Genomic DNA, 27,926 nt, shown 5'->3' with positions numbered 1-27,926 from the left:
TTTGGGGAACATCGCAATGAATGGGTGTCGGTGCCTTACAAGGCAAAGAGGCAACCACAACAAGACGCGGATATTGAGGGGATGCGGCATCGATACGCGGGAGCTGTCCACCAGCACCAGACCAACGACACGGACGATCGTGACTGCCCCAGCATTTCAGCGCGCTCTCAGAAGGAAGAACCTAGTCCGGCGGCCCTTCTCTTTAGCCTGCCGCCCCCACCTCCATCGATAAAGGAGCGTCCCACCTCCTCGCTTCAGAGCCGACATGCACTGTCTTGTCCGGAGCGCACCACCAGAAAAGGTGTCCGTGACTGTGAAGCGCAGCACAGTGAGTGCCTGCTTTTGACCGGTTACAGCATACAGGCGCAGGGAGCGCACGGTGACCGTGAAAAACCTTATAATAACCAGGAGTTTCGAAGGGCCTCAACCGGCTATCAGTGTCATTCCGAGGGGCTCTCACAGAGCCGTCACTGCAGCCATTCTCCTCAGCACAAATCTTCCGTTTCCCCGCAGCCCTCCCCATCTGATCTGCTGCTGCTGCTGCCGCCGCCGCCGCCGCCTCTGCCTTCGCGCATTTCCAATACGCGGGATAGTCGCCAAACGAGTGCTAATTACAAACAATATATCGCAGAGCGTTGCGTCGGGGAGGGGGGGCGTCGAGACCAAAACCAGTTGCTGCAGCAACCTTGTTATAATCAAACGGGGGATCGTCAACAAAGGGACCCCTCCTTTGAGCCACTCTTTCCAAACTCTGGTCAAGGACAGGTAGACACATGTGAGGAAAGGAGACGATTAATTGAGCCTCAGGCTCCATTGCGGGCTCAACGACAATTACTACTGGGCAGCAGCTTGCCTATCAACTACTGCATCGGCGGATCGGGCGAAGTGTGCGGAAATAACCAGGCGCCGTTGCAGCAACAGCATCAGCGGCAGCAGGAAGACGCGCAGAAGCACAGCCTCCAGTGGCAACAGAGTGACCGAGACGCCAGGTACCAGGAGATCAAAATCGCACTCTGTCAACCAGAGCAGCAGCAGCATCATGAAGCGCAAAATGAACGCCCGTTGGTGAGGAACTCGTCGGTCTCCAGTAGTGAAAATAGCAGCCCCCCGTACGGCTCCAGTAGTCAACTGTGGCCAGAGCCCCACGAAAAGGAGCAAAGGAAAAACCGAGCGGGCAAACATAAGGTAGGCTTATCATTGGACATCACAGCAGGCTATGATTGAATACGCCTGAGATTTAGAAGCTGTTGCGTTATAGGGACATGACCACGCCTGTCATATGTTTTCGTTCTTTTGCTGCCTTTATGGTAATGTTAAATGTTATCGTGAGGTTAAGCTTTTGACTCGGATATGTTGATTTAGATAAACCTGTATTGGAAAGCTATCAATACGACGACATCAAGCACACTGCAGCCACGCATACACAGACACGCACATAACAGCTCTCTCTTTCTCTCTCACTCTACCACAGACGTTTGTCAAATTTAATAACATGTAGGCTATACTTAAAATGGTTATGCCCCATCTTGCAAAAGTAGCAACATTTTGTACTTTGGCCTTACCCAGATGAATGTTGAATATGTTAAAGAAAATAAAAAATGCAACTATGTGATGATTGAATAGCTTTTTATTCGTAAAATTGTACTATCATTTCTTCTCATTTAAAAACGTTCCTATATTACAGTCCATGCATCCTTTAAGCCCCCTTACAAATATACAATGTAAAAAAGTGTAACTTTGCCCTCATTATTCGTCACAACAGAGCCATCATTTTCTGATCATCAGATCATTCAACAGTTCCCAGGGCTCCATTTTTGTGACCCTTTTATCTGAAGCCACTGTAGCTTTACTTATGTCTCTGTTCTCATTCATCTGCTCTCTCAGGTCCTGAAATACCTTTTAGTAGGCCAATCAAAGTGTCTTATCTCCCTGGGAGGTAATAGCCAAGTGTCTTTTCTTCCTCCAAAAGTCCTTCCAAGTACAACAATATCTAGTAGAATTATAAATGCGAAATAATGTTGTGAAAAAGGCAACATAAATTGTTATATTGTTGTTCTTCTTAGAGAAGCATCAATAACAATCACAATCTAAACAATTGTTCGGATTTTCTTTGCAAATTTACATTTGTGCTTTTGGCAGATGCTGTCCTCCAAAGCAATTTACAGAGCAGTGATTGTAAAATTGTTTATGTGTGCTCCATAGGAATCAAACCCATGACCTTTGCATTACTAGTTAAGTTAGAAGAACAATTTACACCCTAAAGTATTACATTTTTCTACTTTTCTTTTAAAAATTAAAAATGTTTTACTTTTAAAAAGAAACAGAGCAATCACAGCGATGCAATGCTTCCACAAATAACCACTTAGTCAAAGGTTCTTTAAAGAACCATCTGTTAATTACATTTTTTAATACCTTTTTTACCTTTTTTCACCACAAAGAACGTTTTGTGAAAATGTTAAAGGATGTTTATGGAACCAATTAGACAAAAATGGTTCTTCTATGACATTGTAAAACGTGAAACTTTATTTTTAAGAGTTTCATTTCCTCGCCAAACAAAACGTTCACAATGTAAACTGATGTTTGAGTGATGGGGCGTTGCTGTATTGGTACTAGTCAAACATTAGTAATGTTTTTATAGTGACATATTGCCACAGTGAAACACATTACATTTGCATTATAAACTTTTGTTAATAATGTAATATTAAAGAAGTTACATGTTCCTTTTTAGCAATGATACTCAAATGTTGTGGCTCACTACTATTGCCTAAAACACTGACTGTTCTATTTCCGGAATTTTATGTTGAATTTAAACCTGACATAGCAGGGAGAACCAAACTGACCTTTTCAAACAATAAAAAAGGCCTACTCTTGATATCTGATGTGAGATAGTTAAAGGAAAGGCCACTAATGAGGGTAAACAGTCAAAGGAAATTCATTTAGGCAGCAAGTCTTATCAGTTGGACAGAATGCAGCAGGCAAGGTGGAGTCAGAAACCTTCTGTACACTTTGGTCTATTGTGTGCAAGACGTGTTGTTCTTGTAACAAAACAAGCGAAAAGGAATTTTCAAAATACATCTGAAGAACTGCAACACACAACCTAACCTTCAAACGATGTCCCACAGGTCTGTTTATTTATACCACAATACTTTTGATTGTATCATTAAATTGATTCTTTGATCCTTACATTAAGAACGTTAGTCCAGCTGGACTCTGGCAGATTTCCCCGTAGAGCAATTACAGAAAACTTAATGCATATCTTAGTTTTTTCTTAATCAGACTAGTTAAACTAAATTGGAAACCACTTATTTTTGTGTGTGCTTGTTCAAAAGTAAAAAGCATAGAGAGAGGTTATTTTGCTCATAAATCATTTCAGTTAACAAACGTACAGTAACATTTTAATCGTGCTGCCAACTGTGAAAAAACCACATGTATGCCCATATTTTGCATATACCAGTCTGGTTTAAAAAAAGTATTTTGACCGAGTGAGACCGATCAAGTATATTCTGTCACAATATCCAGTGACACAGACTGAAACCCAATAGTACTTTGCTATTGTGGTTTGTGTGATATTGCTGCCAGGAGCAGATATATTTTACTCAGAGCGTTTTAACACTTGTGGTTTATATCCCCGTTTCTTCTCACCCCTTGCTTCTCTTGTAAGTCTCCTTTTGAATGGCTTCAGTTTTCTTGCTCACTGATCTTTATTCTGGCAATGGGATAACATCATGGGAAATGACTGATAAATCTCTCTAATGTAATTAATGAACAGATTATAGGATGGAGTATTAAAGACTTCAAAGAAAACATTCAGCAAGTTATTGTTATATCAGTACACACAGGGTTGCTTTTTTCAAACTGATGTGTATGGGAGTGTTTGATAAAATAAAGCACCATGTATCTCGACCAGTATTGTTCCCATGGCTTCTCTCGATCAAATGAGAACATTTCTGGTTTCAATACTTGGTATTATTACCAGTCTTTATACTGAGAACTCTTATGTGTTAAAAAAGATAGGCTCAAAAATATTTGGCAATTGAATACTCATCATAGCAGTGTCTGTCTGTATAGGTTTTAATAGCAATTTATTAAATTGATACAGCATTTTTCACAGAGAATGGATAGAAATTGTCATCATTTACTTGGATCGACATTCTTCAGGGGAACAAAAAGTGTCACGATATGGCTTGGACAGAACCCAGATGCAGGCAGACGAGGAGTTAGATAAATCAAATTTTATTTGAATGTGAACAAAACTAGAAAAACAAACACCCGCAATGGGGAAAAACAAGAACAAAAACACACTAGCAAACACACACTAGAAACAAACACAAAACAAGAATCTTTAAATTGAAATAATCTTTTCACAAACTGTAAACTGAAACCGGGTAGTCCAACACGACAAGAAACTGTGATACTACCGTGAGCATTGATAATAGACAAAAAGATATAGACAGCTGATGGGAATAAAACCCTAATTAAAGTGAAACACCAAACAGACGATGGGAATGAAACCCTTAAGAAATTACCAGAGATAGGAGGGTGGGGCTGAGAGACATAACAGGAAGACACGTGGCATCACGTAACAACATAAAGCCACATGTCTCCACACATAACACAACAGAAACCCGAAAGACGTAGCAATGTCATGACTCTGCCCAGGGAGCTTGAAAGCTCGAGACAGGAAGGACAGAGTCCTAACATTACCCCCGCCCCCAGAAATGCCCCATGGCGTCTCAAGGGAGAAACCTCAGCGGGCCAAAACACAAAAGCACAAAGACAAACACCACAAGCACAACACAGAACAAACTAAAGGGAACATAAGGGAGGCTATGAAGGGGTTCGGGTGGGTCAACAAAAACAACAAACATGGGAGGGGGGGTGGAGGAATGGGAGGCCAAACCTTGGGGACACCAGAAAAGGGTGGGACAGGTTGAGGAGACTTGAAACAACCGGACGAGACCGGCGGGGACTTGAAACAACCGGACGAGACCGGCGGGGACTTGAAACAACCGGACGAGACCGGCGGGGACTTGAAACAACCGGACGAGACCGGCGGGGACTTGAAACAACCGGACGAGACCGGCGGGGACTTGAAACAACCGGACGAGACCGGCGGGGACTTGAAACAACCGGACGAGACCGGCGGGGACTTGAAACAACCGGACGAGACCGGCGGGGACTTGAAACAACCGGACGAGACCGGCGGGGACTTGAAAAGGCTAGGGAGAGGTGTGTGTCCAAGGGCGAAAAAAGTTTGAGGCGATGCCGGCTGGAGAACTGGCTGAGGCACCGGCTGGAAATCCGCCTGCGGAAGGGCAGGTCTGGATGCCTGCTGATGGGCAGGTCCTGACGCCTGCGGAGAGGCAGGTCCTGACGCCTGCGGAGAGGCAGGTCCTGACGCCTGCGGAGAGGCAGGTCCTGACGCCTGCGGAGAGGCAGGTCCTGACGCCTGCGGAGAGGCAGGTCCTGACGCCTGCGGAAAGGCAGGTCCTGACGCCTGCGGAAAGGCAGGTCCTGACGCCTGCGGAAAGGCAGGTCCTGACGCCTGCGGAAAGGCAGGTCCTGACGCCTGCGGAAAGGCAGGTCCTGACGCCTGCGGAAAGGCAGGTCCTGACGCCTGCGGAAAGGCAGGTCCTGACGCCTGCGGAAAGGCAGGTCCTGACGCCTGCGGAAAGGCAGGTCCTGACGCCTGCGGAAAGGCAGGTCCTGACGCCTGCGGAAAGGCAGGTCCTGACGCCTGCGGAAAGGCAGGTCCTGACGCCTGCGGAAAGGCAGGTCCTGACGCCTGCGGAAAGGCAGGTCCTGACGCCTGGGGAGAGGCAGGTCCTGACGCCTGGGGAGAGGCAGGTCCTGACGCCTGGGGAGAGGCAGGTCCTGACGCCTGGGGAGAGGCAGGTCCTGACGCCTGGGGAGAGGCAGGTCCTGACGCCTGCGGAGAGGCAGGTCCGGACGCCTGCGGAGAGGCAGGTCCGGACGCCTGCGGAGAGGCAGGTCCGGACGCCTGCGGAGAGGCAGGTCCGGACGCCTGCGGAGAGGCAGGTCTGGACGGCTGCGGAGAGGCAGGTCTGGACGCCTGCTGGATCGCTGGCTGTAAACCCGGCTGGAGAACCGGCAGGAGAGCCGGCTGGGCTGGGTTACGTGCCCCCCTCCGTTGCCTCTTTCTCTTCTGCCGAGCCAATTGCCTGGTAGTCGGCTGGAGGAAGGAGGTGAAGGACGGGGCTGGCTCCGCGTTGGAGGCCTCCGAAGAGGACCCCCAGGACTCTCTCCTTCCACGCTTGCCCCGAAGACTGGTGGTTGGTGGAGAGGTTGCAGGGTCCGAGAAGGTAGTCACGACTCCGAGCTTCAGGGCGAGACCCTCAGTGATTGGGCCCAACGGAGAAGAGACCCTCGGTAGGACGGAGACCCTGGGCTCCGGTCGGCTCATGGCGAACCGGAGTACGCCCTCAAAGTCCAGAGGTCTCAGCCTCCTCATCTCCGCTGGCGATAGGGGAACCCTGAGGCCGCTGTTGAACGCCGCAGTCACCTCCTCCTCCCCGAGGAGCACCTCCCCTGCGGCCTCCAGGAACCTGTCCAGGTACACATCCAGGTCCAAGTTCCCCTGGCGAATGCTGCATAGGGGACGAGGCTGGCGAGACCTTGCAGCGAAAAGAGCTGCCTGCTGGGTTCTTCTGGGTCGGTGCATTCTGTCACGAACTGGCTTGGACAGAACCCAGATGCAGGCAGACGAAGGGTTAACGTAAATAAACTTTTATTAAATGAAACATCCACAATGGGAAAACATGAACCAAAAAAACAAAGGCAAACAAACACTTCCCTCTATGGGGACAAAACGTGGTCTACAGGAAAAACTATATAGATCCACAAATTTAGAAACAGGTAATCCAAAACACGAAGTCCACAGAACAGCAAGACATCCAGTGATCACCAACAGAAGACAATGCACCGACACTGAACAGAGGGAAACTAAGACTATATAAAGGGAGACACTAACGAGGAGTGATTACATGGGGAGAGTGGTGACAGCTGATGGGAATAAAACCCTAATTAAAGTGAAACACCAAACAGACGATGGGAATGAAACCCTTAAGAAATTACCAGAGATAGGAGGGTGGGGCTGAGAGACATAACAGGAAGACACGTGGCATCACGTAACAACATAAAGCCACATGTCTCCACACATAACACAACAGAAACCCGAAAGACGTAGCAATGTCATGACTCTGCCCAGGGAGCTTGAAAGCTCGAGACAGGAAGGACAGAGTCCTAACAAAAAGGATATTATCCTAATGTTAATGACAGCCTCCTATTCACTTTGAGCAGCATCAGTTTTCTTAGGAATTTCTACTTCTGGGTTTCATGAAATAATAAAATTGAAACATGTTTGGAACAACTCAAGTAAATGATTACAGAAGATTAATTTTAGGTTGAAAAATCTAAAATCCAGAAATGTCTGTGGATGTGTTCATTTTAACACGTTTGTGTTATGCTATTTAACACATTTTGTGTTGATTTTGTGTGAAATAAAAAAAGAGACAACACAAGTGTCACAAAATATATTGTAAAAAACATTTGGATAACTAAACACAAGGGTCTTTAACCCTCGAAAGACTACCATTTCAAAAGGTAGATGTAATGGGATCAGTTTAGCCCTTCATGTAGGAAATTATCATAGAAGTAATCAGTGTCTGCTATAAGCCACAGTTTTCACTAGTGTGATATAAAGAAGAACCGTATCAGAGAATTGTGTAAGTGAATATATAGTGCATTTGTTTATGCATATTTATTTATGTTTGTGTGTATATACACACACACACACATAAACAGTATATACTGTATTTACATACTGATCCATACCTTTCCTAAAATGTGATGTCATTATTACTAGCGATGCTAGAATATGATTTTTTGTTTGGGTAATGTGAAGAAAATTATACCTCTATGGCATCAGCTAGTTGATATAAAGTGCATACTAAACACAGAAATTATTATACCTGTGAGCTATTTTTGTGTAAATAGCATGATTAGTTAAACCACCACATTTGAATATTAGCACACAAACATTTAAATGCATTTTGAATGTGAATTTGCATTCCACAATAATCTATACACTGAGATTTTTATACATACGTGTGACCTTGCACGGTTGTTAGAAGACAGTATTAAAAGGTTGCATAACACATGTAGGAGCAGAAAATCGTGTGAATTTGTATAATGTACTGCAAGTACTCTCACCAGCCCATTCTGCACAAAATGTATCCTTTTGAAGAAGGATTTCTCTTTTAGCCATATACATGCCTTCTAGTGTTGTTTTTGCATTATAGCTTTTGCAAAAAGGTAGATTATCTCCACATTCTCGCACCGCTAATGCAACGGCAACGAGTTGCAGGGATTATTATACCATCACATTCTAAGTGGCCTCTTCTACGGCATGTTCAGAACTACCTATTAATAGTACTGAGATTAAAAATCTGACACACTCAAAGTTGCATTAGCTGACAGGCTGTTTGGAACATGGTGTTGTATTAAATGTACTAAAGGATCAGAAATGATGAGGCAGTCTTGTACACTTCAAAGTCAGAGTTGTTTGTGGTTGATCTGTCTACAGTGTGTGTGTGTATGATGCCTAAATCAGATTTTAAACTCAGTTATAATCACAGTGTCTGGAAGGAACACACTTATCCGCACTTATTTCCTATTACATATGGATTTGGAATTGAGCAGAAATCAAATGATAACTTACATATAAACACATTGACAAATCCATATGTGAGGTCAGTGAAATTTTTGACATCAAAATGAGTGAAGCTCTACGGTTGAGGATTGCAACCGTAGAACACCGTACAAAACTATACCTTTTACTGTCGATGTGGTGATACCCTTAAGGGTTTCTTTTTATACCAAACAGGTAAAACAACGTAAATAAAAAATGACAATTCTTATTTATTGCAGCGTTTATAGTAAATAGCTTATCAATGTGGGTCATTTTCTTTTTAAATTTGAAAATGCACTTCCGCCCATGGCTACCCATCTGAAAAGACATAAATATACGGCTTGGGCGGAGCATCTGTTAAATCCTTAGTACAGTCATTAGTACTGTCCATTAGTACAGTCTTAGCTTTGTATGCTGTGGTAGGCTAACTGAGATCAGTTTTACTGCACCTATGCATTGTTATTCTTTTGTTGATCATATTGCTTTTATTGTTTTCCCTTACTTTGTAAGTCGCTTTGGATAAAAGCATCTGCTAAATGACTAAATATAAACTCCTCCCCTTCAACTGTCACTCTGGTGCCTGTTTGCATCTTCCGGCTCACTGGGACTTTAACTGTACATTTAGGTACACAATTGGTCCTTATGGGGTATTATGCACCCAAAAATATACAATATTTTATGTTTTGCACCTCTAGGGTTACAAAAAGGACTCCTTAAGGGTACCACCCCTGTGACGACTATTGGCGGATCACAGTGTTGTCCTTTTTTCTGACTGTGTACACAAAGAGCCAGAAAGGAACTAGCAATGTTGGATCCAAGCATGTAATGCTGGTGTTCTGGTCTCCCCAACGTGGTTTAACTTCACCAGCAAGACTTCCTTGGTAAATCTGCTTCACTAGAACCAACATTTTCTTGCTGGTGAGTAGCAGCTGCTCTTTAGAGCCTATAGTAAGCCAACGATGTTTCCTCTTCATTAATAGATGGCTTAGGCTCAAAGTTCAGCATTTGATATATTCCAGTGTGGAATATGATTACAGTATTAAATTCAGTAAAAGGATCGGCATACAATGCTCTGTTGTAATTCTTAATAGAAAATGCAAATCTTACTAAACAACATAGTCAGATAAAGGTTTTAAATTACTCAGAAATTTACTAGTGTATAGGTGTCTGAAATGTAATCAAGCACAGCTCTGGAGTCAGTCTTACATCATGATAGCACTCTATTTTAGGAGCTTAGCTGCTAACCATCACGATTGTTGCACATCACAGAGCTCTGTGCTTTCTTTCCTTCAGGCATTTTTGTTCGGTATGGGGAATTTCTGCCATGGTTTTCCTTCTTTCTATTTTCACATGCAGAGATATAGACTGTGTAGTATATAGATTCCCAACCAGTACCTCAGGGCGTACTTTAGCAGGTTCTATAGGAAGTACTTTAAGATTTAGATTTTGCTTTGGTAAGCCTATAAAACAGAAGTTGCAACTTAAAATAACAAAATAAGGCTGTCACTGTAATACATTCAAATAAGTAACTATGATTAATTTCATGATTTTTCAATTCTGTTTTGTTCAGGGGCAAATAATAAAAAGCATTCTGTATGAGTAATGCAGGCTAAAACGTGTAAGATGTGTCAGTTTGTGTGGATATTGGAATAGAATCAATTGTCTCTTTTGTCACGACACAACTTTTGTCTCAAAGGACAGAAAACAAAAAACATTATTATTTCTGTTATATGTAAATCTGCGTTAAGTGCATGGAAAATGCAAACACTAAATACAGATCAATCTCAAACAAATCTGCAATAATAAAATAATAGTTTTATGGCCTTCCATTATATGTGAAAAAAATCATTTTAGTTAATAGTCATTTTAATTGTATAAATGATAATGCTATATAGTACAAAAGAAGGCAAAAGCAACAAATTACTGTTGTTAATGTTGAACTTCTTCTGATGGGACTGTAAGCTCATGTACACCCAAACGGTAAAGGAATACTCTGTCATATTCTACTCACCCTCATATAATTCTGAATGTGTATGTTTTCCTTTCTTATGTATAATACTAAAGAAGATATTTTGAAGAATGTTGGTAGCCAAACAACACTGAGACATTTCTCATAATATCTTCTTATGCGTTCCACGGAAGAAAGGGTCATATGCAGGTTTTGAACCACGCTGAACAAAATGACAAGAGAATATTTATTTTGGGAGAACTGTCCCTTTAACATGATTCTATATGCCAGGAATTGTTTCAGGTACATTTAGTGAATGCGCTGTGCTGTCAAGTTGCTACACCAGATCCTCCAAGGACTTGTGGTTTGGGAAGCTATGGTCATGGAAAAGGGCCAGCAGAGTAGATTAATGCCTGTTTCATTTTACATGCTGCTGACACCTATTTGTCTGTATTGGATTCTTGTTGACAGGCACATGCTGAGCGAACAAAGCTGAGCCATGCTGGATCCAAGCCCTCCCTCTCCGAGAGCAGTCACTCACTCCCTCAGATAGCCATGAACAGTTGCAAGTACAATGGAGGAGTGGTAAGACCGCTGGGCAGCCTGGCGGCGTCACGACGCAACCTAGCAGAGCATGACTCTGAGACCCAGCCGCTCCAGACTCTTCACAGCTCCGGCCTGGAAGTGGTCGTCTCCAAGGGCGGTGGCAGCGAGGACCCCAGCAAGGCGTCCAATGAGAGCTTGGTCAGAGAGAGCGGCAATGCACCACAGAAGAAAAATAAAGATATTGGCTACAAGTTGGGCCACAGGAGGGCTCTTTTTGAGAAGCGCAAGCGGCTTAGTGACTATGCCCTGATTTTTGGTATGTTTGGAATCGTTGTAATGGTAACAGAGACGGAACTCTCCTGGGGGGTTTACACTAAGGTAGGTGGTTTCTCTTTTTCTTTAAACACTGTTTTAAACACTACTTGATACTGATTTAAGCTCAACCGAAAGCATGTGTGGCATTATTACCACAAAAATATTTTAACTTAAGTTAAATTATTTAAATTGGAATAAAAAATAGTGGTTCCCAAACTGGTACCGCATGGGTATGAGAGGTTAAAAGGTGACGATTCCACACAAAGTTGTATTTACGAGATGGAAACTCAGGATTTTCTATTAGTCTTGAGATCATGACAATTAATACGAATAATGCCAAATACAATCATGATTTCGATCTAACATTGCAATTTTGAATGCTGATAGTTAGCAGAAACACAGCAAAGGCACGCTTTCATCAGCTCGAAATTGGTGCTCAACAAAATAAAATAAAATAAAAACAAAGTCTGCACACCAAAGTCGGCACACCAAAGCTCCAAAAATCGTAAAAGTTTTCATCGACTTTCACAAAACATGTTTCGAGCACACATGCTCTTCATCAGACCTGCTGACAGTTACAATATAGTTTGTAATTTCTTTACTGTTAATAAAGACTAGAGATAAAGCTCTGATAGGCTTGAGCAACCAAACTACATTTCCCATGATTCTCTGTGGAACTAAATACACAAACACTTCCTAGGAGGCCCTTGAACACACTATTGGGGAAACAACTGAAACCTTCACTGATACAGCCAAATTCCGCGATGTTATGCATGTCAATTCATGCAAAGTGAGTCAAATTGTCTAAAAATTTGATACAAATTTAAATGTGTTGCATGGTTTTAATATGAATGTATAAGATTGTACAATAGAGTACCTGCAATTATTACTATAGTACACTTAGTGTTACTGTCATCTTGTGTGTTGTATGTATATATATATATATATATATATATACGAAGAGTTTGGTTCCAAAATGGGATATTTAAACAATTTCAAAAATCATGTTTTTTATTATATTATCATGTTTTTATTGTTTTGTTGTGTAAGTAAGCTGTATTTTTTGAGTTCTTATGGCTTAAATAAATACAAACCAACTGCAGTTTGATTAATATTAATTGGAATGCACAATAAAAAAACATAATTTTGGGATCTCATATCTCATTTTGGAATCAAACTCTTCATATATATATATATATATATGTGAGTACATGTAAGGCTCTTTATTGATTGCTAAAAATGAAGGCATTGCCTTGTAAGTAGGCGCAGGGTTGCCCAAACTCGGTCCTGGAGATCTAGTATCCTGCAGAGTTCAGCACCAACCCTAATCAAAAACGCCTGAACCAGTTTATCAAGTTCTCACTATGCATTATAGAAACAGTCTGCAGTCAGTTGTTTTCAGTTGGAGCTAAAGTCTGCAGGACAGATCTCCAGGACTGAGTTTAGGCACCCCTAACCGTAAAGTCCGTAAATATTAATTCCTAAAATTGAATCCTGAATTTGCTTTGTTATTGTTCACGTCTGGTGCTGATGCCCGCGTTATAAGCAAGCGTTTCAATGCTTCACTGTTAGTTTTTTCATACCCCATATTTCATGACGTTTATTTTAGAAGTGTGTTTAGACTCCTTTGAACATCTTTCAGAACTTTTCAAATTAAAAGCTCTCAATTCATTTAAAAATAAAACATTGCAGCAATAACGTTCTCGTAACTTTATTTTGAAGGCAAATTCACTAAAGCCGTGATTGTGACGGACCTATTTCAGAACCAGCTACGAGCCAAATAATGCTGTTGGCGCGGGCCAGATATTATTGCTGGCAGGCCAGTTTTGGCCCATGGGCCGCCTGTTGCCGACCCCTGACTATATTGTATATAATTATGTTTTGATACAGTGTGTACTGTATATATTCTCCGTACATATAAGTCAGTCCTCATTCATTATTTTAATTTGGGTATACAGTATAGTCAGAGTGTTTACAGATATCACATTAACTGTTGCTTTTCCCATCTGCTTATTTGTAGTCTTATTCACAAGCAGTGCTGTGTGGGTCCTTGATAACTTAAATGCTTTAAACTTTGAGGTAGGCCTGTGTTACGGGAAACTCCCAAAGCAATCCTTTATGCAGGGTCCACAAAATGAGGTGTTTGGTACTGTGACCACTCGGCTCCCTTGAGATGAGGATTTTGTAATGGTTGTCCTATTTCTAGACCCGTGGGAGAGAACTGCTACACTGACACTGTCACATTCAACTGAATTACCTGAATTATCACGTGGCTTCATCTTGCAAGGAAAAGAAAAAAAGAAAAGTTAAGAACAATAGCGGTGAATGTCAATGTGAAAGAAAGACATTACAGATATATATGGCTGGGAAAATGACCTTTGTAAAAAGCCCTTCTAGTAGTAACCAACAGGTGCATTAATGAGTTTACTATGTAATTTGTCACACGGGAAATTTATAACAATTTCAGACCTAATTTTTCTCTTAGAGAGACCATAGGGACCTGGGGTTAAATTAGATAGGGTAAGGGAGAAGGGAGTCTAATTTCACTGTTAAAATTAAATCTTTTAATTGCTTTTCTGTGGTTAGATAAATTATGCACAGCTCAGTTTCTTATATTGGCAGAACATACCATTTTGATTCTGGGATCTTTACACATTGTACAGCTCATTCTTTTCTAAAAGAATTTCAATAAATACATTGGCACATCTTGACTCAAATTGCTTTGAAATAAGCGATCTTTTGCTGTGTGCCTACGAAAGCCTGTATTTACCTACAGTACTATAATAAAAAAGTGAGAGTTGCTGTTTTCCATTTTATTTAAGGTTTTTTTTACTTTAAGTGGGGGACACAGAAAATAAATTGGTTATTGTATGAAAGTTAACATTTGAACATCAATTAACATTGAAATGTTTTAATATGACCCTAAATAATGAGTGGTGGATTTCTGGTCTTTCTGTCTTTTTTTGAGGATCTATTGACAGAAATGTAATATAATAAACATAACTATGTCTTCAGAGGTGTATAAAGACCTTACATAATGAATGTTTTTATTACGTTAGAATGAGCCATTTCTATCTTACATACACCACGGGTCCCATTACATGTAATTCACCATGTTGTTTCTACAGTAGACCTAACTCGGATAAACTTCTTTACAGATTGTATTTCCTAAATATGACGACATCTTAGTCTTGATTCAGTCACCCTAGTGCTTCGAAACCAGGGGGATGGGGTTTAGGTTGTGAAGTGGGCCGTTGGTTACAATTCACAACCTCAGTACTACTGGACCTTTAAAATAGAAGATCTCTCACTCCAACCACCACCAACACTGATGCCTTCATATAATCTGAGATGACAGAGCAGTACCTTAAACATAACTGTACATAACATGTTCATGTACAGTATGTATTTGATAATCAGTTTACGGACACTAAACTAATGGGATGTTTTGATCAGGTTCATTTGTTGCCATGGGGAGTAAAATGGATAAGTGCATTTATATCCTGACACAGTGGGATCTTCAACTCCTCCAGGGTGAAGCAATGCAGTATTTTGTGACGCAGATGGTTTAGACAGCGTCTATTCATCTCAAATGTTTCATTTACCAAGTATAAGTTTATAACTTAAGTAGGTTGGCATGAGTGTGTCTGTCCTGTATAATCTTTGGCCTGGACAACAGAGGCCAGTTGCATAAACTTAGCCGCTAAGTTAAGACTGCGTCTTAACAAGTAGTCTCACTGACTAGCAATTATTTAGGAGCAATCAGTCTTACATTTCAGATTTCAATGAGACCAATCTACCTTTTTATTTAACTGACTTAAAGAAATGATGACCATTCTTGAAGAAAACAAAATGAGATGACTAACTTGAAAGACTAGTCAAAGTAGTTTATGCAACCGGCCCCAGGTTTTCAAGTGGAATACTAATGGTGTGTGTTTTTTTCTCCTGCTGCAGGAATCTTCATATTCATTTGCACTGAAATGCCTTATCAGCCTTTCCACTGTTATTTTGCTTGGTCTTATAATAATGTACCACGCTCGGGAAATACAGGTTAGTCTAATGCAGGAGGCCTAGGAGAGTGCTAAACCTAACTAAGCATGAATATTAAAGTTGATTGTCTTTTAATTTATTATTTATTGATGCTGAAAGTGAATTGTGCTTTCTGCTAACGTTTAAAACATTTCTTGAATGCCTCTAAAGCCACCTGAACAGATCTATTTACTCAGTTTTTTCTTTCATTTAAAAATGACTGTTTTTGTGACACACTGTCTTCTGCAGCTGTTCATGGTGGACAACGGGGCGGACGACTGGAGGATAGCCATGACGTACGAGCGTATTTTCTTCATAGTACTAGAGCTGCTGGTGTGTGCCATTCACCCAATCCCGGGCCATTATGTCTTCACGTGGACAGCCCGGCTGGCCTTCACCTACGTGCCCTCTGTGGCCGACGCCGACGTAGACATCATCCTTTCCATCCCCATGTTCCTCCGCCTCTACCTGATTGGCCGGGTCATGCTCCTCCATAGCAAGCTATTCACCGACGCGTCTTCACGTAGTATAGGTGCCCTCAACAAGATCAACTTCAACACACGCTTCGTCATGAAAACCCTCATGACCATCTGCCCTGGCACCGTGCTGCTGGTCTTCAGTATCTCCTCGTGGATCATCGCAGCCTGGACTGTTCGGGTCTGTGAGAGGTATGGCACCACGGCGACCGTTATCCCAAGCACAGCTACAAATCCCCCCACCCACCAAGCTCTTTCTCTCTCACGATCTCTTGTTCTGTCTTTTGCTTTCCTATCAGCATCTCCCACTCACATTCATTCCCTCCAGGAGCTTCTCTAACAGCCTCACGCTGCTTGAATGAAGAGCTTTTTCTCCCATCAGCTCTGCGACTGCATCACAAATCCCAGTCCATGTCCATGTGTTGTAAGCTGTATTAGATATTGTTAAATAATTCATGACTGCCTAATTGTTTGTTTTCGGAATGATTTGTTTTGGTAATCTGAGGGGCCCGTGGAAACCCACCGCAAAAACTGCATCATCATGATCTCATCCCACGAGGCAGTGTAGATTTCGACACATTAACACACGCTAACAAATGGACATTAGCTATTCTCTCAATACACAGCTTTGTTGGGCTCCAGCACTGTGCAGAATGGGTTACATTGACAATTAAAAGACAATAATCACTTCATGTCTGAACTGTGTGTGTTCAGTTTAAGTATTTTATTTTCATTTTTGCCTGTTACCAGCTTCTCCTCCCATTTACCTCTCCAACCCTTACCATACTTCTAATTTATTTAGTGGAGCCGTTTCTCCAAATCAACTAAAGCAACCCTGGCTTGTGTTTATACTAGGGCTGTCATAAATTGAGATTAGTCGATTTAAAAATAAATGTGTTTATATAAAATACAGTATGTCTGGTTAATGTGTAAATTTATATGTGTATATAAATGCACAAACATGTATATTATTTAATTAATGTGGTATATGTATTTATATTATTACATTATATAAATTATATTTACATATATCAAATCAAATATATATCATATAATTATTAATTATTACATTAAATTCACTTTACGTTTATGTACGTATTTATTATGTATTTTATTATCATTTCTAGATGTATTGGGGTTATTCCAGTACAGTGTTTGTTAAATTTTTACAAAATCAAACCTCGGGAGTGACATAAAGTCATCCAACAGCAATGTGAAAGACTGACAGTATGACAAGACACATGAAAACTGTGATAAAAATCACATAGAAAATCTAATTGTTAACTTTTCCTAAATACATGGACAATTATAACTGCTGTTTTGCTTAAAAGTTAATGTCAACTGGTTTTTAGTTAAGGTCTCAGAGCATTTTTTCTGTCAGTTCAGTTTCTCCAGTTTTCTATTTTCTGCAAATAGAAACAATATTTTAATCGGAAAACTGGGAGAAATATTGTTATTTCAGAGAATGAAACAAAAATTATCATTTTACATAAACACATACCTATAAATAATAATAACAGATTATCATTTTGAAACGGTATTTTATAATAAACACAGCTTTATATTATATAAACACAAACATTTAATTTGGAATCCATTAATTGTGATGAATCAATTTGACAGCCCTAGTTTATCCTACACGTAGCGACTTAAAAAATGTTATTGCAGGTCAAGATCAGGTGAAACGTCCCCAAATACCTTAGAAGAACAAAGCATCTAAAGGATTTCTGTTCGCCCATTAGTATAAATTAACCTTCAGACATACTTTGTAGACACAAATAACCAAAAATAATCTCTCTTTTCAAGAGACCCAAGCTTGACAAACATATTTGCATAATTAGGTCTGTACCACACAAAAGCTTCTTCAGAAATCTAGTGCGCATGTATAAATGTTGTCTTTCTGCATGCAAGTCAAAGAAACGAAATGCTTAGCGATTAAAAAGAGGTGTAAGTCAATGTTACTATCATCTCCAGCCAGAAGAGGATTTTCACTCCAAAAGATTAGTTCACGAGTTGGTTCTACTGGTCTCTGGCTATTTATTTTCACGGTGGGTTTACAAAAGACCGAACAGGCAATAACGAAGAGTTTGGAGTGGTAAAAGAGGTGGAGGTTGATGTTACACCATAACGCTACCCGGCACTCCGCACCCCAGTCTCATCAGCCGCAATGCACGACACGATGCTGCCCACACTCTGTTTTTTCCTTGCGTGAGTAATTTGCGTTGAGCGTGCGCTTGTGTGAACGTATGGGAGGAGGTTGTGTGTATGTGTGTGTGACTATAATTCACTGTTGTACTTTCTATTTCCCTCTCTATGCTGCTCCATAGGGATGCCATGTGAGTCCTTGTTCTCTAGCCGTGGAAAAACCTACCATTGTTCATTGAGCTGGTGCCACTGCTGCTCTAAGACGGGGAGGGGGTGGGATTTCGTTTTGAAAAAAAGGAAAAATAACACGTGAATGTGGCACCATCCGCAAAAGGAGAAGTTTGTCGAACACAAATGCACTAATGGTTTGGAAAGCTATGATTTGCGCGGCCCTGCGAATCAAGCGTCTCTTTCTTAAGTGCTTAGGAGTAGGAGGGAGGGAGGAGGAGAGAGTTTGTGTTAAAATGGAGCAGCTCCTTCAAATCACCTTTACAAACAGGCCTGAGGGCAACTCTTAAATCTTCGATTATGCCTTTAGCAGCTACGCCCCAGTACACAAGGTTTAAAAAAACCTGGAACCAACTGTGCTGTGTTTTTGTTTTTTAACATGATACACAAATTAAAATGTAAGCTGTTGCTATGATTAGATCAAATCCTTGTTCTCAAACATTTCACTTTTAACTTTTTTAAGAGAATACCACAGAGAAAAACATGAATGACTAACATATTGGTTTAATGGCGCCATTTATGAATGACCATTTTAAGCACAAGCAGGTGAGAAGGATGCTGTCCATTCTAGCACAGTCTCTTCAAAGAGAAGGTTTTAGACTAGACTGGGTGTCCACTTCTGGTAAACTATGAAACAGCATGATAGTCTTCATGTTTACTGTTGCCGTCATTCAAAAGAGGCGCTTGTTTCTCATAAAGTGCTGCTAAATTGGGCATTTTACTGCATCTTTTCTTCTGCAAGCACACTGGCCAGTCCAAAGGGCAGAACGGTGTGAGACTGGACGAGCAGGGAGTCCGTCTGGAATGGGAGGGATGGGATCATGGAGGAAGGGTTGAGATGTCCAAGGAACATTTTTGCTGTTTGCAATGTTGGCTTATCATTCTCACTCGAGCTCATTGCTTCACAGTTTCCATCTCTCAGTCGTTTTTCCGCACCCACCCTGTCCTCTTTGAAAATATTGCATGACTCTGGCAGTTTCTTTATCTTAGGCTCTTTTTTCTTAAATTGTGCATTCGATTCCATGCATTATTCCATGTCTGTCTGAGTCTCCAATAATATGCTGACAGTTTGATAAAAGAAATGCAATTTAACAGATTTAAAGGAGTAGACTGTTTACAGACTGTGGTAAAGCGTGATGTGACAAAACATTATAATCAAGGGTGTTCACACTGGTCCATCACTTCACACAGCGCATTTACAGTGTAGACATGATGAACCAAACTGTTGTATGAGGACAGAAATTAGACGGTGGCTGGTTTTGCCTGTTTTTTAGTGTTTTTTATGTGTATTACCTTTGCCCAACGCATTTTATCTTCTTTTAGGGCATATTAATATGATGGTGAAAAGAAGTACCTGGTTTGAACCGGTTTGTCCATTTTAATTGTCACACCGAAGCCTCTAACATACAGTGTGAGTTGAAAATTAAACTATTTTCCTGAGGGAAAGCACTGTGGTGGCCACTTAGTTAACATGGGTGAACAAGTTTAAATGTCTTTATATTTGTTCCATCATTGCATCCTCTAACCATGCTGTCAGGGTTTGAGTCATTGAACGTGTGATATTGTCTTTTCATTGCTGAGTTCTATGAAACAATTGTTGAAGATTGAAGCTAAACAACCGTCTTTAAAGTTTGTATGGGAAACCTGGGATGTTAAGGGGTGTGGGGAGGTGCTTTCTGGAGAGAGATTTCTTGATCTAAGTTGAAGGTGGTGCCAGCTCTTTTCCATGTTATGCCAGTCTTGCATACAGTATATTGAGAGCTTCAAAGGCCAGCAGCATTTTGCTTCTGATACCAAAGTCTATTCATGGATTCAGAAGTTTTCAGCTTTGAGCAAAATAATAATAATGCACGTCAAGTTTATTGATAAAAATGTGTACTTGTATTCCATATTCACAGATTAGATGACCTCTTCCCAAAATTATAGTCTAATGGCCTTGATGAGCAAGTTTATAGTTGAGATACTTTCTTTTACATCAAACTAGCATTCTAGAAGGATTTATCAGAACATTCTCAGAGTAAAAACATGTACGTTTAGAGATTCTAGTGCGGAAGACTCTTTTTTATAGATCTGACACCAGCTTCAAAAAGATCAGTCAGAAATGACAGAAGCTATATGAGAATTGTTTGTGTCAGCACTGTGCATTTCAATGGTGATGCAGAACATGGGAAGATCTCATCATTTGTGAGAATATTCCCTCGCTAGAAAATATTTTCAGTAATGCACATTTATGATACACTGATATAGTTTTGTTATCATTTAATATGCTGATCAGGTGACAATAGGGTTTGTCTCTCTGCTCTCAATATACTGGCTTAAATCTCAGCATGCAGGATGTGAATTTCTTCTTTACAATGCCTGCATGGTAACTATGCTTTTCGCATGTGAAAATGCGGTCACAGTGTTTTTTTAAGACAATACATAAAACAACTTTAGCTCAACTTTATTGCTCTTGGAGCATGGCTACAGAGTTGGATTGTGCTACAATACAGGCACAATTTATAGTGGCATGACCTCTCTTGTGTTTTGCGTATGCTGCCTTGAAGGGAACATTTAGAAAATATGAATTGCTGTGAATATTTTTCTTACCTTTTCTGTGGAAAAATGTATTTTTGAACAATTTCACACCAGATAAAATCATTAAAACCTGGTGTTCGTCTGGCTATTCAATATTATTGTTGAATAGCCTGTTGGCCTCGTATAGATAATCCTCATCAAAGTATTCCATACTGAATTAAATGCAGATAAATGTGCTCTTGCACCGAGGTCTTCCCTGGGAGACTGTTGAAAAGGGCAACCTCCTACAAGACAAGTGGATGTGCCTAGTGTTATTTGTGTGTGTTGGGGGCTTGTCATTTTAAATGTTTTTGAAGACCTGATCGGAATTTTGGTTGTTTGCTGGAATTATTTAAAAAATAATTTTTAAACGTGATTTTTAGAATGTATTGTTTTTTATATTTTCTTATTGAAAATACATTCAAATTTAAAAGGATATTAAATACATATAATATCGTTTGTACTTTTGTGATTTAAAATGCTGTTAATGGCCCAAAATTAAATTCTTTCATGTTTTACTCACCCTCATGTCAGCTTATATGACTTTCCTTTATTCTGCAGAATAAAGAAGAAGATATTTTGAAGAATGTTGGTAGCCAAACTACATTAGCCCCCAAGACCACTGAGACATTTCTCAAAATATTTTCTCCACAGACTTAAGAGTCAGGGACAACATGAAGATGAATAAATGCTGACAGAATTTTTATTTTTGGGTGAACTGTCCCTTTAATGTGTGTTTTTAATGGTTTTCATTATGTGGATATTATTACAACACATATATTGTATTGTGTCTCGGTAGTTAGAATTTCAAAATTATTAGCATTAGTATTTATAATTAATAATTTACTGACTATTGTTCGGTATCCACTGCTTTTGGTAAGTTTCTCTGTTGTTTTGGTTAAATATTTATTTAGATGGAAAATTTTATTAGAAACACCATTGAATTCTATACTCTTTTACCAAAAACTTCAACAGGGATTTATGAAATAGTTTTGCTACACAATCACAATTAAACGTCCACACATGTTTGTCGTAGTTTTGTTCATGGTTATCTGTCTATATTGTTTTTATTCTTCCAGGTATCATGACAAACAGGAAGTCACAAGTAACTTTCTTGGGGCTATGTGGCTGATTTCCATAACTTTCCTATCAATTGGCTATGGAGATATGGTCCCTCATACGTACTGTGGAAAAGGGGTCTGTCTTCTCACAGGAATCATGGTATGTCTTTAAAGATATATGTACATATCTTTTAAAAGAATGCAGTTGTAAAAAATGCACATTTTTACTGTTACTATTTATTTAAAAAATAAATACTATTCATCTCTTCTTGTAGGGAGCTGGGTGCACTGCCCTTGTAGTCGCAGTGGTAGCCAGAAAGTTAGAACTGACGAAGGCCGAAAAGCACGTCCACAATTTCATGATGGACACCCAACTTTGTAAACGAGTAAGCGACTGGGCAATTTTCATTCAATCTAAATGCTTTATTTTTGTTTAGGTAATGCCTGATGCTCTTGTTTTACCTCAGGTAAAGAACACAGCTGCCAATGTACTCAGGGAAACATGGCTCATCTACAAACACACAAAATTAGTGAAGAAGATAGATCATGCCAAAGTGCGCAAACATCAGCGCAAGTTCTTACAGGCCATTCACCAGTAAGCAAAACGGTTTCACGCCTCAGCGTTTTTGCATGCCATTTATTCATGATAATAATCTGCAACTATGTCCTTGTCAGATGAGCAATCGGTACCGTTTGGTAAGGAACTGTTTTTAAAAAATTGTTTTTAGATGTGTTGAAAAAGGGGCAGGTATTTGAAAATCCAGCTGCTTCATATAAACGTCCTGTCAATCCCATGTCATAGATATGAATACAGTAGTAAAGAACTCGATCAGCATGTTATTCTTTGTAATGTGATGATTGTCCTTCTCCCCTCTCCTTCCCCGAACCTTTACCTTGTGGTTATAGTGCAGTGTAATGGCTCACATGTTGTGTACATGTTGTGGTTTCTAAACTTGAACTGTGTTTTGTCTTCGTTCTGCTCTATCACTGCAGAGCTCAGAAGTAAGTTTTGTCCTCTGTGTTCTTCTTCCCACATCCTCCCTGTCTCTGTTTCATATGCATGGAGTCGGAAGCTGAATGCTGATTTTGGTTACATATATTGCTTCTCTCCATTCTAAGTCCAGAATGAAAAAGATGCAACATTTCTAAATGCTTTATGGTTTTCTGAACCCTTTGAAGGAGAAGCATCTTTGGAACTGTTGATTTGTTCATTTGCACTGATTCCATTATTTAGACGTATAAATCTCTGTATTAACTTGCATTGATAGCCCGACTTGTGTGTGCGTGAGTATGTAAAGGATTTGCACATATATAGTCATATATAGATCAACCATGTGTTTGGTTGAAGCTGTGGTACGTTCCACCACGGGCACAAACGTCACGGTTTCCTCAAAGCAAAGATATGTCGGGTCATCCGGGGCTTCGATGCAAGATGATATGGAGTTTTTGCATTAGAAAGAATGCTGACCATGTCCTGCATCTCCAGATCTTTATTTTCGAATACTTGAAATTCCGATAAGCTAATAATGACACGCCAAAATTTTTTCAAACCATGGCATTTAGTTAAAGGGGTCATATGATATGTTTTGTTTAAGATGTAATGCAACGTGTATACATGATTTAAGGTTAAAAAACGCTGTATTTTTCAGATACCGTGCATGTTTATATCTCCTCTTTGCCCCGCCTCTCTGAAACGTGCAGATTTTTTACAAAGCTCATCGCTCTGATGTGTGCTATGCTTGGCCAGTTAACCAGTGCATAGTGGTTGGTCGAATACTGCAAGCATTTGACGGAAATGTAATGACTCTTACCATATTTGGAACATTCTTGCGTATACATTTGGGCGTTCTTAGTCGAATCATACCACAAAGTAACGTAGATTTGTGGGGGTGTTGTTACACAAGGCGTTTCAGGCAGGTCTAGGTGATCATTCCCTTTTAGATAGAATGCATCTTTTGTTCTGAAACTTTCATTTTTTGCAATTGTACGTGTCCAATACAAGCATGGGCAACTTATAACACACCGAAGACACAGAAAAAACACGTATTCGCGCCATATGACCCCTTTAATGACTCTCCGATTGGAGCTGATGACTTGCATTCTTTGAAATGACCAAACACCTAATGGGCAGGATATTAAGGCAGCCTTTCTTACAATGTCTCCTCATGGTTAGAGTCATCCCTGTACTCTTTCATAGTTGCTATGGCACAACAACAAAAAATTCATTAACACATTCTTTTAAAATTTTGTTCAGAACCAAGCCCACAGCAAGCAATGCCATTCTCACAAGCATTTTCAGCGGTCACATAAACCTCTACCTCAGCTGTTTGCCACTTCCCTAGACCTCATCCACAAACGAGGCTCTCGGATGGCTTTTTTTGTGAATGGTTGACGCGTGCCTGCAGGGGCAAAAGGAGATGTGTCATGTTTGAACGTTAAGTTAAGAGTTTTCTCTTCTTTACATTTCATAGATTGGGTTTGCATGTCTGGTATGGCAAACAGGACTGTGAATGCTTGCATGAAGGCCACTCTCTCTCTATCCCTCATTCTTATCAAGCCTTCCTGACAGGAATCTGTTACTCTTCCCTAACGTCCCCCTCCTCCCAATCCCTTACCCCCCTCCCCTCCGTAACCCTGCCTCCTCTCAGGCTCCGCAGTGTGAAAATGGAGCAGAGGAAACTTCACGACCAGGCCAACACTCTGGTGGACTTGGCCAAGGTACATTTAAACGTTTCACTTATTAAATGTGTTAAATATGTGACCGGCATACAGTATGTTGTGTTAAGGTTGCTGGTCAGACAGACAGATTGATTCCTCGATTGATTGCAGTTCATCTCACTCAATCTCAATGCACTCTTCTAGACACAGAATGTGATGTACGACCTGGTGTCGGAGCTGCAGGAGCGCAGCGAGGAGCTGGACAAGCGCATTGGCACGCTGGAGGACAAGCTGGACGCTGTCACCGGCAGCCTGCAGGCTCTACCCTGTCTGATCTCCCAAGCCATAACTCAGCAGCAGCAGGACCTCCTGGACGGCTTCGTGCACCGTTTCCGCCCCGCCTCGCTAGGCTCGGAGCGATCCTGGACCCCCTCCAGACGGCGCCGCTCCCCCTCCACTGCACCGCACACTTCCTCCGACAGCGGCTAACACTGGCTTAGACCTGCTCGCCGCTTCCAAAGCTCTCAGACTTGTTCACGTAAGCTGATCGGACCGAGGACTCATTAATAAGTAGAGAAGAATTATCAAATTAGTAGGTATATGGTTTATGTTTAGCCATTGTATGGCTGTTCAAGTTAGCTTTTTTGTAAAGCCCTCATATATTTACAAGACTGAGTTCAGCAAGCTGGAGTGAGTCCAGGAAACTGGTCCTTAGAACTCGAGATCACAAGCAACGCCTGCCAGAGTGAACTAATGCACAACACGGAGGAGCGACGCAACCACAGATTCATTGGTTCTGTAAGACTCTACCTGCGTGCCAGGATGGGCACCAAGAGCACCTCCAGTTGCCCTGTGATCACTTCAGTGTTGAGCTGGAGAGGAAGGAGCACATGACCTTACTACTGAGTAGAATAATGCAGGAATGCCAACTTAAGGTTTCAGTTCCCTTGCTCCTTTAAGGGACATTGGGTGCAACTAACCTTTTTTAAGTTACATATTGGCATGTTATTTTTTCCAGTGCCTGAATGTATAGATTGTGGAGGGTTGTTCATTTTCAAATTTCGGAGCGAGTTTTTGTATGATGTTGACACAAGCATTGCATTCCTTTTTCAGATACATTCCTCTATGAGACATAGTTTGTCTTAGCAAATACCATTAATTCTGTCGCAGTCTTCTCTTACTTTACAAAGCCTTTCAATACTTCCACCAGTTACGAAAGAAAGCAAAGAGAGAGAAGGTTTTAGGGAATCATACTCAAGCTGGTATGGTAACACATTCATTGAAACTAAATCTGAGCTTCCAAGTCTTCATGTTAAAGAGAGGCTGCATTTTAAAATTTACAGTGCTAAATGCTGTGGTAGGCACAAATGTATGACAGAAGTGAGATTTAAACCTTGCATGTTTCAGTGCAACCGTAACGAATGGATTGGGGTGGTTTTTCGAACGTATGTGTGTCTTTTTCGTTTCATTTATTTTTTACAGAGATTCCTTGGATAGTATTTTTAGAGCTGCAAATATAGAGGTGCAGCGATGTGGTAATGTTTGTTAAATGCATTCCTTGTTCTACCTATAAATTAAATCTTCTACCAAGAGATTAAAGAATCCGTATGAAGTAGGATGAACACCAAATCACGAAAGATACTTTAAGACCTTCACTAAGAGAATATATCTGATAGACGAGATGTTTATGGAGACATTATTGTGGCTCACATTTGCACTTTTCAGAATATACCGTTAAGGCAGCTTAGAGCTTAAATCTGTCTCTCCTGTTCACTTGTATTTTACTGACATCATAGTGGTCTATGGTCTTAAATAATCTCATAATCCTAAAGCAAGTGACGATGTTATGTGTTTGATGATGTACACAAATTAGAATATATGGTTACTGACCGCAAGCATCAGTCCACTATCCAGCGTTTGACACATTTCAGCAATTTCCATTTTTTATTTGAAAAACTTAGACAACACAAGGCAACAAAGGGTAATGCATTTAGTAAGCACACTTCTGTGTAATGATTTAATATGTATGGATTGTGTATTTGTTTAGACTATTTTTAAAACTTAAGAGGATTTCTAACCAAAGCCCAACTTTAATTCACAGTATATGTTTTACAATTCACCATCATAAGGATATTACATTATTGCCATTTACTGATTTGGTGGTAAACCATTTGATAAATTATTATTAAATGAGAAATAAACGTCCTTGATTTATCATTAGAGGTTAAATCACAACGAAACCGACCTAGTTTGCATTTGCAAAACTCTGGTCTTGTGTACAAAGGATACCTAAATTTAGCAATAATTTGCTGAAATATTACGAGGTCAAAAATAGATTGATAATTCTTACATCCTGCCTTTCTGAAATATACCTGACAGTTCACATTTTGATACAGCAAAGATCAAAGACAAAATGAGAAAGCTGGTCATAACATTTCTATGTTGACAAAAGTAGAGTCATCGTATGCTCAACCAAAATCTCCCTTTTAAGGTGTTGTTGCCAATTCTAAAAAGTGCTATTTAGATCCTGATTAAAAATATCTTATGATCAAAAGAAATAGGATGTGTAATTGCAGTTAACAAAATGACCATGACATTTGTTTATGCCTTTTTCTCTTTCACCTGTCAATGCAGTCTAAATGTTGTAATGTGCCAATTATAAAACAAGACTCAGCTTTTGCCATCTGATGTCAAACTGCATACACACATTAATGGGACACCAAATCAGTAGAAACTTTTTTATTGCAGTACATGATTTTATTTTCTTTCATTTTTTTCTAATTGCCTTCCTTTGTGAAATACCTTTGAATGATAAAACACAGAGAGATGAATTTGCATTTTGTATCTTTCCAGGCTGACTGTATATAAAGGCATGGGTTATCACGTTCTCGTATCTGGAGAACCTCTTATTTTGTTTACATAGAGATAGCCCAAGAAGCTACAGTGTGGACAAATCTGCCCATGTTTCAGATAATAAATATCAAGTTCTTGAGAATAAACTGTGGCACTGTGATGATGGATCCTATGGGATAGAAAAAGGAAATGACATGTGGCTTCACATTTCACTTATCAGAGCTTACTTCTGTGGATATGTAAAGATAATGGTATATGGGTGAAATAATTTATATTAAAAACGTACAGTACAACTTACTTTTGGAAATAATAGACAACATGAAGGTCTTGTCACAGCAACTGAGTACACCTATTCCGTGTGGAAAACAGTTGATGTGTTCTGTCTGTATGCGTTTGTTGTG

The 27,926-nt window shown here is 40.3% G+C and overlaps 1 protein-coding gene across 3 annotated transcripts; it reads left to right on the top strand.

The window, feature by feature from the left end:
• Window positions 1-27,665, top strand: kcnn1a (potassium intermediate/small conductance calcium-activated channel, subfamily N, member 1a). Of its 3 annotated transcripts, none has more exons than XM_079452620.1 (9): window positions 1-1,185; window positions 11,130-11,582; window positions 15,474-15,569; window positions 15,798-16,216; window positions 22,033-22,174; window positions 22,290-22,400; window positions 22,482-22,609; window positions 24,663-24,732; window positions 24,877-27,665. In XM_079452620.1, the coding sequence occupies exons 1-9, from the start codon at window positions 82-84 to the stop codon at window positions 25,159-25,161; spliced, it is 2,808 nt and encodes a 935-aa protein (XP_079308746.1). In that variant the 5' UTR covers window positions 1-81; the 3' UTR covers window positions 25,162-27,665. The 3 variants fall into 3 exon arrangements, with proteins under 3 accessions (XP_079308746.1, XP_079308747.1, XP_079308748.1); XM_079452621.1 differs by lacking the exon at window positions 1-1,185 and adding an exon at window positions 3,028-3,122; XM_079452622.1 differs by lacking the exons at window positions 1-1,185; window positions 11,130-11,582; window positions 15,474-15,569; window positions 15,798-16,216 and adding an exon at window positions 19,762-19,808.
• Window positions 27,666-27,926: the final 261 nt, after the last annotated feature.

The sequence above is a fragment of the Barbatula barbatula genome, assembly GCF_947034865.1.
Source record: "Barbatula barbatula genome assembly, chromosome: 3".
Classification (NCBI taxonomy): domain Eukaryota; kingdom Metazoa; phylum Chordata; class Actinopteri; order Cypriniformes; family Nemacheilidae; genus Barbatula; species Barbatula barbatula.
The sequence above is the reverse complement of the archived record's forward strand: the minus strand, read 5'-3'. Positions and strand labels throughout refer to the sequence as shown.

Coding starts and splice junctions, on each gene's coding strand:
- kcnn1a (XM_079452620.1), top strand. CDS start 82: ATGCGGCATCGATACGCGGGAGCTGTCCACCAGCACCAGACCAACGAC. Junction 22,610..24,662: donor TTCTTACAGGCCATTCACCA/GTAAGCAAAACG, acceptor GCCTCCTCTCAG/GCTCCGCAGTGTGAAAATGG. Junction 24,733..24,876: donor CTCTGGTGGACTTGGCCAAG/GTACATTTAAAC, acceptor GCACTCTTCTAG/ACACAGAATGTGATGTACGA.